This window comes from Solanum pennellii, chromosome 2, assembly GCF_001406875.1.
Source record: "Solanum pennellii chromosome 2, SPENNV200".
NCBI lineage: Eukaryota > Viridiplantae > Streptophyta > Magnoliopsida > Solanales > Solanaceae > Solanum > Solanum pennellii.
In genome coordinates this window covers 32,020,550-32,037,058 of record NC_028638.1, presented here as the reverse complement: position 1 = coordinate 32,037,058, position 16,509 = coordinate 32,020,550, and the positions used below count along the sequence as shown (strand labels likewise).

Sequence of the window (16,509 nt, the reverse complement as noted above, 5' to 3'; positions counted from 1 at the left end):
CACTTTTGTACTATTTGTATCAGCACGCTATGTAATTCATTACCTCCATTTCTTGTATATAACACGAATCACCAATTTTTGATTCCACCAAGTTAAGAGCATGTGTGTCCTTTTCAGCACCATCAAAACATGCAATTTCACCAGTCGATGCATCAAAACTTTGTATCTCACACCAACATTTTCATCAGTTGTATCAATATAGAGGGGATACATATCAAATTCAACCTCACGTTTCTTTACCTCAATATACACCTTTACCCCCATATCATTCCAATACTCAGTGGAGATGAGTTTCCTTCTAAAATGTATCAAATCTCAATTTATTTTCCAAATCATCTATATTCAACTTAGTTGCAATGGCTGAAACTAGATTCATGAATGAAATATTTTCACCAATCACTATCCCATCACTTCTATATTTTCATATCTAACCTGACTTCACCATACTCCCTGCCTCAACAAAATCAAAATATTCATTTTGTATCTGATCCAATTTTCAACAAAAGATATTGAATTTCGCTCAAAAGTTTCTTTATTGAAACAAGAAAAAGATGAACATGATTTTGAATTTTGAAATGGTTATTTGCTATTGAGAAAATATATCATTACCCCATTCAACTAAAACACTTTTTTTAAAAAGATACTTAAACTTTGTAAAGGTCCTAGTAACCACTTAAACAATTTAAAAATGGTAAAAGTGTCCCATTATTTGGTCAACCCCAAGTTTAAGAAGGAATGTGAACAGACGCACCAACTGCTATGTGCCACGTGCCAAGTGTTAATTATTTTTATTTTTTATATTTGTACTTTTATTTATATTTTCATATATATTACTTATTCTATTTGTTTTTCTAAAATAAATAAAAAAGTTCTATTCTTCTTCTTCTTTATTCTATTTGTTTTTCTAAAATAATTTAAAAAAAGGTATGTTCTTCGTCTTCTTCGTGACCTCTTTCTTCATACCGGCGATTCTCTACCATAGCCACCATACACACACTTTAACACCATCTCAACCATTTTCTCTTGCAAATCAAAAATAAAATTGAAAAATAAAAACACTATCAAATTTTCGGCGATTTTTCTTCAATCGTTCAACTATATTTGTATACTTCGTCTTTAATTTTTACTGAAAATCAACATTTATTGTATCTACGAAGGATGCAATTCTCTCTTGATTTAGATAGGGTATTTTTTTACTGAATTTGAACTTGAACCCGACGATTCTCCCTCCGTCGTCATTAAATCTTCGACGCTTTTCTCACCGGTCTTTTCTTATCGTTTGCCGCAACCTCACTCCGCTTTCATCTCTTTCTCCGTCAATAATCTCATTACTTTGATCTCCCTCAGCTAAAAAGTGAGTCCAAGAACTCTTCTGGGTAACGTTGATGAAGGAGATAAAAATTAGAAAATAACATAAAAGAAATAAAGTAAAAGAAAATAATATTTTAATTAAATAAATATAAAAAATAAATAAATAATATTTTCTTACTTGTCTGACTCGCTGGTGGCGAGTGCATTACACTTAATGTGCCACATAGGATCATAATGGGACAATAAATCCACTCTAAATAAGAATATGGGGGGTATTAGGACCTTTTCAAAGTTTAAGTGTCTTTTTAAAATAAGTGTTATAGTTGAATTGCGTAATGATGTATTTCCTCTTTGCTATTTTAGGATTCAAGTTTCTCTGATTGATAGTAAGAAGGAACTGTATAACATTAATTGTGGGATTTTATTTTGATTTCCGTTTTGTTTTCCATTTTAAGAGCAATAGCCACAAATATAATGAATCACAATTAATATATTTGAACTGTCAGTTATATAACCAAAATATGTAAATTAAAGTTAAGGGATTAAGGTAATTTCAAAAAAAAAGAGTAGAGATAGGTTGTAACTTTTTCATCATTACACTATGGTATTTCAAAAAGTTATTTTTTAATACATATATTGAACTCTAAACTTGACTTCAAGTTTTAACTTTGATCTCCAACTTTCATAATGCATAAACAGACACTTTAACTATCCAACTTTTAAATAAACAAACACATGAGTCCTACATGACAAAATACGCGTTGGACACCATGCAGGACAAAAAATGACATATAGGACAGGTGTGTCTATTTGTTAACTTTATAAAAGTTCAAGTGTTTACTTGTGCACATCCAAAGTTGAAGGACATAAATGTGATTCGAAACCAAGTTAAAGGGCATATTTATGTATTATGCCTTTATATTTTGGAACATATTCTTTTTATTAGGAAGATACATCTATCTTTCTATATAAAATAATGAATTTAATTTTAGTAATACAAATAGAATTGAAGAGGATAAAATATGTTATTTACAATACAAAATTTACGTGAAATATTTTGGGCTAATTCCAAAACTATTAGAAATAAAAGCTCACAAAACTACTCCCTTCTGGATTGCTAGTAACAATAACTACTTCAGCTCCCCATTTTTGCGCTGCGTCAACGCTCATTTCTGATACGTTTGGACGTCCTAGCAAGGTCGTATCATGTATAATCACTTTCTCTTCTGGATGGCCGCTTAACATGTCTTTTATTTCCTTACCGTAATTTTGTTCCACCCCTTTTCTCCCCCAGAGAAAACACACGTTACACAAATTCCGGACCCTGTTGCAACCACTAGAACCCTGTTGTACATGTTTACTAAATAAGGCAAGCCCGCAAAATGAACTTGTCGTACCCATAAATGGCTCGGGGGATTTGACACTAAGGTTTTCGTGAAGTCACCAACCGCGCCTGCCAACATCATGTGCTCTGCCTTCCCATCAGAAATGATCCCAAACGCATCCATTCAGAGAGGGGAGAAGGACTAATTCGTCCTAAAATTCCCGCTTTGACTCCGGCCTCGAATTTTATAATCGTTGCATGTCCTGATGGAGACGTGACCTTAACTGGAACATGTCTCACGGTTATCCAGGGGATGATTATTAGCACAGTGATAGCCAATTTAAACAAAAATTCTTGTTGTTTGATCAGCTTGGAGCAAATTTTCGCGTTGTTGTAAGACTTAGTTTTAGGATCATAAGAAACTGTTAAGGTAATGAAAATCCATAGAAGTGCTAATGCTATCCATCCAACGAAATGATGAATTCTCTTGAAGAAATTGTGATGGAGATGTCGAATGAGAGGAAATGCAGCTAGTGAGGACAAGAAGAGAAGTGAAAGAATTGCAAAAGCAACACTAACAATTTCAGGGGAAGTGTTTTCTTTGTCATTCAATGTTTGGATTAACGCGTAAATGAGACATAATAGATGAAATTGCACAACCACTATGGATTCCATCGAGTGACTGGACTAAAGACGTAACAATAGTTTTGATTCGTATAGGAATTCAAGACCATCCCAAGCAATTCACCGCTAACCAAAATACAACTCTTAAAAATACTTTGTCTGACAGAGTGTCAAAGCAAAGATATTTCCGATTGAAAATAGGACAACTTTTTTTCTTCCGTACGGGAAATTTCCCGTACTAGTAAGAATTAATAATATAATATTTAGAACTAAAGATAGAGCAAATAATCGCTTGTATACTGTAAACAAGCCTTGATCAAGAAGGATGATGGACAATCTCGATGAATTTTTTTTTGGGGGAGGGTTTACTTAGTGTTTTCGGAGGTAGAAATGGCAATGGTGATGAACCCTTTTGAGGAATTTGCAAAATTGGCCCCTCTTTGTCGTGACAACCTTTTTCTATGTAAGACAGAATATCTTCATCTTCGTTTGCGTCTATCTCTAGATCACAAAAATGACTACTAGTACGACTCATTGATCTATTGCTACCATGAGAATTAGCTTCACTAGTACTTGAAAATTTTTCTTAACTTTTCTTCCGTTTTCATTTATTTTCTATGGCCCAAAAATAAAAGGAAGTAATATGAAAAAACAAAATAATATAAGCTATGGATGAAGAATTGAAGTTAGGATATGCAAGTTAATTGAGTATATATATATATATATACACACATATTTCAACTTATGTCCTGATCAGATCTAGACATTCAAAGTCAAATTATGATCTTTTAATATAATATTGATAATATTAAACAATAAGTGCATTATGTCTTAGTTCATATTTCTTATAATATATAAAACTTCAATGTATAAAGACCATTTGTGTGTCAAAGGTTGTGGTGGACGGTTCTCAACCTTTAATTAGTTTCAAGTTCTTTGGTTATGATAAAACGAAAAAAATAAATATTATTTGTACACTACAACAAAAATGATTATTAAAGGCATTTAATTTTTAATTAACATTAAATATGTATTTTTAACGGCAATTGTCATTCTTTACATATGTCCCTAAAGCCTTTAGCGACATTGATTCTAACGACACTTAACTCATGCCGGTGCAGACGTTAGCAATCTTTATTAGTGTCAATATGTAATACCGCTAAAAGTTATTTTTGTTGTAATAGTAGTGCCTATCGTCAGCTCAAAAAAAGCAATATGCGATGAATGAATTTAAATTAATCGATTGAATTTTCATTTAGGTTTCAAACTTCAAATGAAAAAAATATCAATATATAGTGTTTGACGTTTATTTAGTTTACTAGTTACAAATAATAAGTGCAAGCATGAGTCCAATATGTTTATTCTATTTGTTTTAATTTATGTGACATAATTTTAACTAGTAGAGTACTTAAATTTTATATGATTTTAAAATTTAAGCTATTAATTATTGTGATTTATGATATTATTTAGAAAAAATTCAAATAATATATGTTAAATAGTAGAGCTGTCAATATGGGTTAGCTCGGATGGAATGGGCTAACCCATACAGACTTGAACATTTTACATGCTAAGTTGGGCTAGCCTATTTTTTGTGTGGGCCAAAAAATGGTCGGTCCAACCCACAAGTATGTGGGCAATAGGCTTGCCGGTCCAACCCACTTTTTAAAAAAATTATATTTTTTTGATAATTATTAAATTAAATTATAAATTATAATTTAAAAATATTATCATCAATATCGACATACCAGAATTACATGATGTTAATGTTACTATTTGTTAATAAAATCAACAAATAAAATTTATCTTTATAATATTTATTAAGTTTTTTTCAAGTAAAAGTATAAATTAACCTAATTTTTTGAGTTTGGACTCTCTTTAATTTTAAATTTTAAAGTTATACTATATTTTATAATTAATTTTTACCGTTCCACGGGCCAATCCTACCGATATTTTTCAAGCCCCACAAATTAACAGATTTATTCAGGCGGGGCTAAAAATCTCTTTTTTTAATTGAGCTCCACAAATCTAAGCGCAGCCCTATTAAATTTCGAGGTAGGCCAGACCGATCCAACATGTCTAACCTATTGACGATTCTATTATATACCTATGTCCCAAACTCCCAATTTATATTGTATAACTATTAAAATATTAAGAAATCAAATAAAATTTTAAATACTTTGAGTTGCTAATTATCATCGCCCGAGTGGTGACTAGCCCTAAACTTCTCACATTCTCTTTTATATATAGGAGGAAAAAAATGTTACTCTATCCCAATTTATGACACTTGTAAAATTTCGATAGCCGACCAAAGTTTTAAGACATTTATTAAATACTAATTTAAGCTATTAAATTACTCTCTCCATCACATTTTATATGGCAACATTTGATTCGATACGGAGTTTAAGAAATAAATGAAGATTAGAAAATGTTTACCAAATTGCTCTTTAAAAGTAGACTCTTTTTTCTCTCTCCTCATAAATATATTAGAGTACTATTTTAAAAATTAAGTGGAACCAACAAGGTTAAAAGAAGAAATGTACATTTAAATATTTACCATATAAGGAAATGTGATATTCTTTCTCGGATTGAGCAAAAAGGAAATGATGCCATATAAAATGGGACGGAGGGAGTATGATTTATATTACTATTTTTTCATAATTTTTAGATACATAACATATTGTACTAAAAAGAGATGTAAGAAATAAAATAAGATTCAAAACAACTAAATATATGTTGTTTCCGTTGTCTCTTTTTATGTATCACATGTGAAATTTTGAGAGTAAATCAAAATTTTAATATATATTTTAATTGTTACTTATTATGATTTATAGTATTTTAACGTAATTTTCAAATAATACATATTACTCCTCAAAATCATAATTAAGGTACAGTTGAAATTTCGAAAGTTAATTAAATTTTGGGAAAATGCATAAGTTTTCCACCTAAACTATGACCGAAATCCCAGAGACAAACCTAAACTTAACTAGAGTCTATTACCCTCCTAAACTAATTTCAAATGGAATAAATATACCACAGATGTTTACATGTCATAGAGAGTGTGCACACTCTCTTGAAGGCAAGTGATGAGTGCACAAATTAGACACATGTCATTTTTTAATTGGTAATTTTATAATTAGTTAGTACACATATTTATTGATGATAAAACTTTTATATATATATATATATACACATGCTAATCTTCTCTGTATCGTTCCAATTTTATCGGATGTCCCCGAAGGGACAAAAACTAAGGATGTGACGGGATGAATGGAATACTTTTATCCATAACCAGAGGTCTCGAATTTGAGTCTGAATAAGGTACACACACACACACACACACACACACACACACACACACACACACACACACACACACACACACACACACACACACACACACACACACACACACACACACACACACACACACACACACACACACACACACACACACACACACACACACACACACACACACACACACACACACACACACACACACACACACACACACACACACACACACACACACACACACACACACACACACACACACACACACACACACACACACACACACACACACACACACACACACACACACACACACACACACACACACACACACACACACACACACACACACACACACACACACACACACACACACACACACACACACACACACACACACACACACACACACACACACACACACACACACACACACACACACACACACACACACACACACACACACACACACACACACACACACACACACACACACACACACACACACACACACACACACACACACACACACACACACACACACACACACACACACACACACACACACACACACACACACACACACACACACACACACACACACACACACACACACACACACACACACACACACACACACACACACACACACACACACACACACACACACACACACACACACACACACACACACACACACACACACACACACACACACACACACACACACACACACACACACACACACACACACACACACACACACACACACACACACACACACACACACACACACACACACACACACACACACACACACACACACACACACACACACACACACACACACACACACACACACACACACACACACACACACACACACACACACACACACACACACACACACACACACACACACACACACACACACACACACACATATATATATATTTCTTTTCACTTTTTTTTAATTAATTTATCATCTTTTCACTTTTAATTATTTCTAATAATATTTTAAAGAAAATTTAAAAGTTTCCTTTAATTTTAATGTTTTATTTGATTTTCTTCACTTATTTAGATATCCGTTCAAAATTAACTTATTTCAAGTACAAGACATTTGAAATCAAATCAAAACGAAAGAAAAGAAAATAAATTCTATAGAAAAATAAAAGAGAAAAAAATGAATGTAAATGAAAAAAATCTGTATTAACTTAATTTAAATACAAGATTTAAAAAAATATTTTTTAAAAAAAATTTAAAAATTATTTTTTTAAAAAAATAAAAATATTTTTAATTATTATTTTTTTAAAATAAAAATATTTTTTAATTAAAAAATTTATTTACACACATGGCAGACGAGTGTGTACAAACACAACCAATTGGAGTTGTTGAAGGTGTCACATCTGAATTTACACTTTATCTTCAATATATCCCTCTCCATTACAACATACGTTTGAGATTAGACAAGTACAATTTTATATTTTATTTTTTGTATAAGCAGGGCATGAATTTTATCATCAAAAAAAATACCAGCACATCCATTGAGGTTTGGAGCGACGTTCAATTTTGATTTTGTGAATGAAATAAAAAAGTCCATAAAGGATGAAGCCGTTGAAATGTTCAATAAAAAACAATTTTTGGACCATATTTGAACATTCCAAATTGTAATTTCCAGGGTCGGATTACTAAGTATTTCTTGTTATTGGAGGTGCAACAGGAAAACAATGATGTATTGCATGTTCGTCATGCTAATGAGAATGTATTGCAGTTTAGTATGAAGGAATTTGCCATTATAACTGGCCTTAAATGCAAAGAAAATGTTAAGGATTTTTCATATCCGAATTTCATTCCGAGCCGGTTATTACAAAAATATTTCTCGAATTGTCCTACAGGTATAACTAAGAGTCGCTTGATACAACATTTTGCAATGGGGAATTGGGAGACGAAACAGGAATCCGTTCAGATGGCAATATTATACCTCATCAATACTTTCTTGTTATGCCATCTTGGTGAGACCTTCATACGTATAGAAGAATTTTTAATGGTAGAAAATGGTAGGTATGAATTATATCCTTGGGGTCAGATTGCATTCAATAAGCTAATTACATCACTCAAGCAAGACTTCAACCAAAACAAACAGATGTATCGCTTATTTGGTATGCCTTATGCACTCAACGTATGGATTTACGAATGTGCCTCTAGTCTAAGTCCAGAGTTTGATGTTAAAGTAGTGAATGGTAATCCTAGGATATGTAATTGGACGGTGATGGCTGTAAAGCCAAAATATGAAAAGTTCATGTCTAGAATTTTCTCCGAGGTAACATTAATTTTAATTCGCAAAGAACAATTTATCAATAAGCTTTATAATTTTTGTTGTAAATAACATTTTTTATATAATAAATAATAATGTTATAACATTCAACCATTTTAATTGCAGAATGCTTGTTCGAATATTGTACCAACACCAGATGAGGTGGAAGCCCTTGATTTACCTGATATTCAAGAGGCCAATAGAACTGAACTATCCACAACACCAGTTGCTGCAAAAAAAGTTCAAACTAAAGATAAGTCAGGTTTTGAGGATTTCTCAACAAGCCATCCTGATCATTTATTGAGAAGATCCTCACGTGTATCTGATACATCATCTCCACCACCACCCAAGAGGAGAAAGAATCTTGATACACATAAAACAAAGGGGTCTAAACCTTTGTCAGAGCAGTTAAGCCCGCCATTAAATCAGTCATTCCCAATGCCAGATGAAGAACCTACCCCGCCTGCTAATGTATCTTCTATCCATGTCTCTTCACAAGTCCTAAAATGTAAGTCTGTATATCCTGATATTGAAGAACTGAAACAACATATGAAGGAATACGTAAGTAGCGATATCAATTTTTTTAATGTTTATTCATAAATATAAAACTGAATGTTAATTTTTTTTAATAGGCTGACAGTAAAATTGAGTATCTTGTGAATTTGATAATGGGAAATAACTTTGAGGTGATGAATTCTAGGAATAGGAAGGACGGCAACCAACCAAAGGTAATGTATTGTATATGTGTATTTTCCTTGTGTGTGTTTAATTTTCATAGATCATTATGTTACAAACTTATTTAATGAAGGAGATGGAAGGCAAGTCTACACCGCACATGGTTGAAGTTTCCGATAAAGAAGGAAATGATGGACACCAAGCAACCTCTCCGATACAAATGTAATTTGCCAATAATTATCAAAACATTGGTGTTGCTGATTTTGATGTTGACGATCAGGTTTACTTTGCTATATTAATTGTGTATATAAAATTATATAATTTATCATTAACTTATTTTTCCTTAAAAGAACATGTTTAAAAAATACAGACTGAAGATACATTGAAGAATCATCAAGTAATGAAGGACGTTTCAGAACTTCAATCCCCAGATGCAAATAGTCATTATACTGCAGAAACATCTGAACAAAGGAAGGTAATTTTAGCAGCGTAACTTGATTATTAGTATTCATCAATTTTGCAGTGATACATCAAAATGTGCCGGTATGATACATTGCAGTTTAATTGGATTATTAGGATACATTATAGTTTAATTGGATTATTACGATACATTGCATTTTACTTGGATTATTATGATACATATTTTTACTGTTCACATCTGTAGTTTTTTTTTTCATGTTCCTGTGTATGATACTATACTTTTTTATTTAGTGTGTACGTTATACAGTCCATTGCAAGATACATAACTATGTGACTACTTAAATTTGTTGTCTACTATATACAATTCGTAGTTTGATGTTATCTGTCCTTGATACATTAACAATCCTTTGTGTATAATTATTTGTTGTCTAAGGTATCATAAATTGATTAGTACGTTTTTTATTCGGGATGCTCCATCAGCACAAACGCCTCATTATTTCTTTGAAGGAACAATAAACGAAGATGTTTCATATAATGTTCAACACAATACCAATCTGTCTGTGCCATATACTGTTATATTTGATACATCGGTAATTTATGCTTCATGTATCGTTTCAATATCATATATTTATCAAATCGTATTTAATTATCAATTTAAACCATATAGGATTCAACACCATCTTGTTCAATATCTCCCGATACACGAGAAACCATGAATACACGTATTGCTGATCTAGAAAGTTTGCCTATTCATGCTAATCAACAGGAGTTAACCGACAATCAAAATTTTCTTTCGGACAGTCAATTACCAATTGATATTTCAATCACAGATATTGTTGTCCGAAGCTATATAAAGACTCCTCATGCACGTATCCGGATGCCTTCAAGAAACTGCAAATCACCTTATTTAACTTCATTTGGGTCAAGTGAAAAAGGAAAAGAGGTCATGACTGATGTAATTCGTTCAAATTTTCCATTTGAAGGCTGTGAGATCACAACCAAGCCCCTTCGTATCTGATTGATGAGTTTATTGAGTGGGTCACTACATGTCTTCCTAAAGCTCATTCAAAAAAGTAAGTTTTATATTCTTTTACTGTATCTGTTCAATTTTCAAATTGCAACTATTGTTACACTTTTGAATAACATCTTTTCTTTATGCTTAATACTACAGGAAACTATCAGAGGATAAGTATAAATCAAGAGCATCTTCATTGGGTTTTGAAATGATGGATTATGTCGTTGCATATCCGTCAAATAAGAATTGGTTTTATGCCATGTCTCAGCCCAAAAACTGCTGGACTGATCAAGTAATTTGACATGTATATATGAATTTCATGTGTATGTAAATGTATCATATATATTTATACTAATGTATATGATACATTAGTATAATATGTTATATATACATATCAATACCATATATCACTTTTAGTGTCTAGTATTTTATTTTCATATATTTTCTTTTCAAATGTATAATTATGTTTATATTTATTTTAGCACATCGATGTTATTTTTTATTACCTTCGTAAAAAATCAAAACTTCGAAGCATGAATCAATACAGATACACAACAGTCAATTGTTTGTTCAGTGCACATATCAACAATACCCATGATAGGTATTATAACAATGAGGCTGATAATGATATTAGTACCCAAGAACACCTTGATCATGCAAGAACTGTATCAGTACATGAGAGGTCAATAATCAACGTCATGAAAGGATTTTCAATACCAATTGAATTACCATGGCATCTGGTGGACGATGTTTATATTCCGATTAATTATGATGGAAATTTTCATTGGGTGTTAGCTGTTGTTGAATTGAATCAGAGGTTGATACGCGTGTATGACTCTTCTTTGGGCACAAGGAAACGTGTATATTCTGAGGAGATACAAAAGTTGTCAAGGATGCTACCTTCTTAACTCATTGACAGTGATTTCTTTGAAAACACTGAGCGGACAAACTGAGGAGTACTTGATGCATACAAGGACAAAAAAATGGATACACTTTTAGAGTCACATTTTCCTTTCAACATTGAATACGCTGAAGATATCATGCAACAAGAAGACAATAGTCTGTAAGTATTTAAATTCTGGACTATAATATATGTGTAAGTTATTTTACAAATTTATATTATGTATTTTGTTGTAGGGACTGCGGGTTATACGTAGCTACATTTGTAGAGTTTTTGAGTGCCAACTTGTTATACCACCTAATACTAATGGCCATCTATCAAATTATCTACGCAATAGATATGCATCATTGTTATGGAGATACGGCAGCGACAAGGTCAAGGTTGGATACATAAGTCAGAATGATAATCCACCAAAGCCTAAGGGTCAATTCATAACACCAACTGAACATGATCTCGTTAACATAGATTAGTAGTCAGTAGGGCTAGCATGAACAAGTTTTTATGTTGTTTTGTGTTGAAGACAATTATCCTTTGTGTTATCTAAAAACTTATTTGTATTACAATAGTTTGTTAGGTATTAACATTATGTGTTTTCAAGGTATTGTTTTAGATACAGTTGTTGATTTATAATGTTAAGGTACACAATCATTATTGTTTGAGTTTAAGTATTTTTGAAAGTTAACTTACAAAATGACGTATATGATACATAAGTTCTAATGTTTATGATACTTTATTGTTTGAGCTTAAATATTTTTGAACGTTTACTTACAAAATGATACATAAGTTCAAATGTATATATACAAATTTATATGTTAGCCAATTGAAATTTATGAATGTATATGATATATCATATACGTCAACAAACTAATCACAATATACTATTAAATTGAAAGGCATCACTGCTGAGTATAATATATCAAAATTATAACTCATAATGCAGTATACACGATACATATAGTATACACTTGAAAAAGTCAAGTTTGGGACACTTGAATTTACTTAAATCGTCATTATGGTATTGAATCAATGTTTTATTCATTTACACAATAATTATTTTCACAGTATATACATTCAAATTTATTTATTAAATTAGGAGTTTAAGTTTGGCACAAAATTATCAGCAAATGCATATATTTGAACATCAAAATTAGTTGTGCAACCAATACACTCTATTTAGTCCAAATACTAAAGAAAAGAATACATATAAGTACCATGAACACGAATGTCCTACTTTAAAACATTATTTCAATTCTCTTTCGGGAAAAAAGTACAAGTTCTCTTGTTGTGTCCTTCTTGTCCACATTGGCCACAAGAATTATTGTTCACTGTTATTTTCTCATCCGCATTTTTCTTTCTTCGCTTTCTTGGTCGTCCAACCAACCTTCTATACCTAGGTGGCCCGACAATTTCATCTAAAACATAGTCCGGAACGGTCCAATCCTCCTTATCTAGCATTGGAACCATGCAACCTCGTACGTTGACTTGTAGTAATCAGAGCAATATGGGTGCAAATTTATAACATTCTCGTGCTTCAAAACTGCAATTGTGTGTGCGCAAGGTATCTCATCATGTTGAAACCTTCCACATGTGCAAGTTTTCCTCTCAAAACATACAATGTATCTTTTTCCGGCTTCATGAACTGAGAAAATATATTCAGATGATGGAACAACCTAAAAATATAAGAAGTTAGTGATACATTACGTAATATGCAATTTATATATCATTTCCCAAACAATGATTATCATTGAAAATCAGTTTGTTTCTGGTACATAAAACAGAAATTTAGGGAAATTGATAAATACCTTCATCTTTGAACTTTTAGATGCGTTTATAATCAATATCTCCTCAAATCTTCGGCCCAATGTGTCCTTTCTATATGACGCTATTTCTCTGTTTTTATAGTTCCAACTACCAAATAGAAGTCTATCTTCCTCCAAAAAGTCTATTATAGTTAACCTATGTGCATCGACAAGGCATCCATTGATACACTCAGTATGTTCGAAGTCATCATTCTACCTCTGTTTACGATTTAATGAACTCTTGACCACTTCTCATAACCAGCATATTCAAGGTAATCCTTCACCCTATGATCAACTTTCACCACCTTAGCCATTAATTTATCAAAATCTTCCTTTCTGTATGCTTTTGCCATTGAGTAAAATATATCACTTAGTGTGTTTTTACTCCTTTTGAAGCTTGAACATACATTCTTCCAAAGATGCCATATGCATGCACAATGAGGTACATTTGGGTACACAATGCTTACAATCTTCATGATACTTTCATTTCTATCTGATACAATACACATGATTTCACGCTCGCCAAATATATTTTTGAACTGTTCAAAGAACCATGTCCACGAACAGTCATTTTCAGTGTCTACAACACCATATGCTAATGGCAATATGCAACCTAATTACAAAGAAGCACACATTTAACTTCATGATACACAATGTTTGCACTAAGATACATTAACTATAAATATAAAACAAGTTTTACATTACATCAGTATTGAAACAGTCATACCTGCACCATCGAGTGTGCTCGCTGATACAAAAGTACCCTTGTAAGCCCTGCCAAGATGTGCAGCGTCCACTACAACTACATGCCTGCAGCAGTCAAACCCTCTTATCAACGGTCTTAGGGCTTCATGAATTTATTATCTTCCGTCTTTTGCATCCTTATATATGAATTTGGATACACTTTATTTAGCATCCATATGTATCTCGGCATATGCTTATATCCTTCTGATGGCTTACCCTTAAGCATTTTTAGTGCACGTTCCCTAGCACGCCATGCTTGCTGGTATGATATCTCAACCCCCATATAATTCTTGAATATCTTCAATTACATCTCGAGGGGTATGAATTCGTTTATGATTTAACAATTTAGGGGCAGTCACGCCACTAATAAATCCAATTGTTGCTTGTACTTTTGTTAGTATCCTATCCCGCATCAGACATGTATGTTCACTATTGAAATATCTCACTTTGAATACATCTGATTTTTTTCTTCAAGAAAACTTTAAAGTCCATCCACATTGATCACTGAAGCAAACCAACACATAGCTGTCAAAATTTTTTAATTGGATTAATTCATATAACAAAAGCAATATTAAAGTAGTTAATAACTAACGTATCTGACATAATAAAGATCACAACCATTTTTTGTCCAAATTTTTGTGTATCACATAATGATATTTATCAATACACATGTAACTCAAATTTCAATACTCATCAAACACTGACAAACTTATCACAACGAAATATATACTAATTATACTTATGTATCACACACAATATAAATAGAACTGTACTAGAGAAAAACAATCAAATTAGAGAGAAAGCATTCCAATACCATTTTTTATCCGATCTTTTCACTCGAAAATTGAAGTTGTTCTTTATTTTATATTTAGTCATTACAGCAAAAAGTGTTCCTTTATCCTTATACAACTGTCCCGTCTTCACATCGGTACTATTGAAATCAGTTATGTAATTCGTAGCATTTAATTTTGGAATATAATCAATGTCACAAATTCTCGACTTGACCAGACCAAGAGCTTCAGTATCTCTTTGGGTACTTTCCATGCATACGACTTCCCCGGATGAACAATCAAAATTACGTATCTCCCCAACAATTTTATCAGTTGTATCAATACAAAGCAGATACATGCCGATTCCAGGGGAATTCTTTTTTACTTTCAAATAAAGTTTCACACCTATGTCGTTCTTGATTTTCAATGGACATGAGTTTCCCTCAACAATGTATCAGATTTCAATATCTTTTGTAACAGTGTCGATCTCAAGCTCTGATAAAATCAACGCTTTCAAATTCACAAATGAAATGGAATGTCCAACAACAACTCCATCAACCTTGTAACCTTCATAATTAACATCGCTTACCCAAATTCCAGAATGCCGTAGCAAAATTGAGATATTCATCTTCTAACCTGTTTTTTTCGACTTCTTAGAATGCAGATCAACTTTATCAGGACTAATTTCCTTTTATGAAGCTACTCTAATCTGAAATTGGAATTTGTCAATTAGTTACGCAAGCTGTCGAGCGTAAATTACGTGATTATAGTTATTAATAACAAAATTTACGTTAGTTGTTCCTAATTAACCGCAACACCTGCCGATTCAGATGTATCAAAACTAATGTATCCCGTGCTTCTCAAGCTGTATCCCGCAAACTACATTTTTAAGGGATTTTTAGTAAAAACAAAACTAAAAGGGATTAAACGTTATTTTGTATTTATAATATGTGATTCCTATAATTTATATGATATTTAATTAGGGGAAGAGCAAATAGATCAATTGACCAACTAACCCTTCCTCAACATTCTCTCTTGTAATACATATTTCACAAAGTGCCATAGCAAAGAGCAAACACATACAAGTATAGAATGGATACTTGTGTGTCTAACTCGAAGCTCCTCTGAGATTAATTAACCATGTCAAATATTAACTAATGGAAAGAATGTGGTAAAATAATCAAGTCAATCATTATTTTTTAAATGGACAAATATGACAAAGTAAAATTGAATGGAGAGAGAGTCTATACTTCAAAATTATACTATGAAGTAACTTCTGAAAAAGAATAAGTAATGAGAAGAATCAATAATATGAATC

The 16,509-nt window shown here is 32.2% G+C and overlaps 1 protein-coding gene and 2 pseudogenes across 1 annotated transcript; 1 reads left to right on the top strand and 2 right to left on the bottom strand.

The window, feature by feature from the left end:
• Nucleotides 1-2,378: 2,378 nt before the first annotated feature.
• LOC107010732 (adenylate-forming reductase 06235-like) lies at nucleotides 2,379-3,379 on the bottom strand. Its single transcript, XM_015210020.2, has one exon. The coding sequence runs from the start codon at nucleotides 3,308-3,310 to the stop codon at nucleotides 2,774-2,776; it is 537 nt and encodes a 178-aa protein (XP_015065506.1). The 5' UTR covers nucleotides 3,311-3,379; the 3' UTR covers nucleotides 2,379-2,773.
• Nucleotides 3,380-6,418: 3,039 nt separating this feature from the next.
• LOC114076217 lies at nucleotides 6,419-6,501 on the bottom strand (annotated as a pseudogene).
• A 2,536-nt stretch (nucleotides 6,502-9,037) lies between these two features.
• On the top strand, nucleotides 9,038-11,189 carry LOC107010889 (annotated as a pseudogene).
• Nucleotides 11,190-16,509: the final 5,320 nt, after the last annotated feature.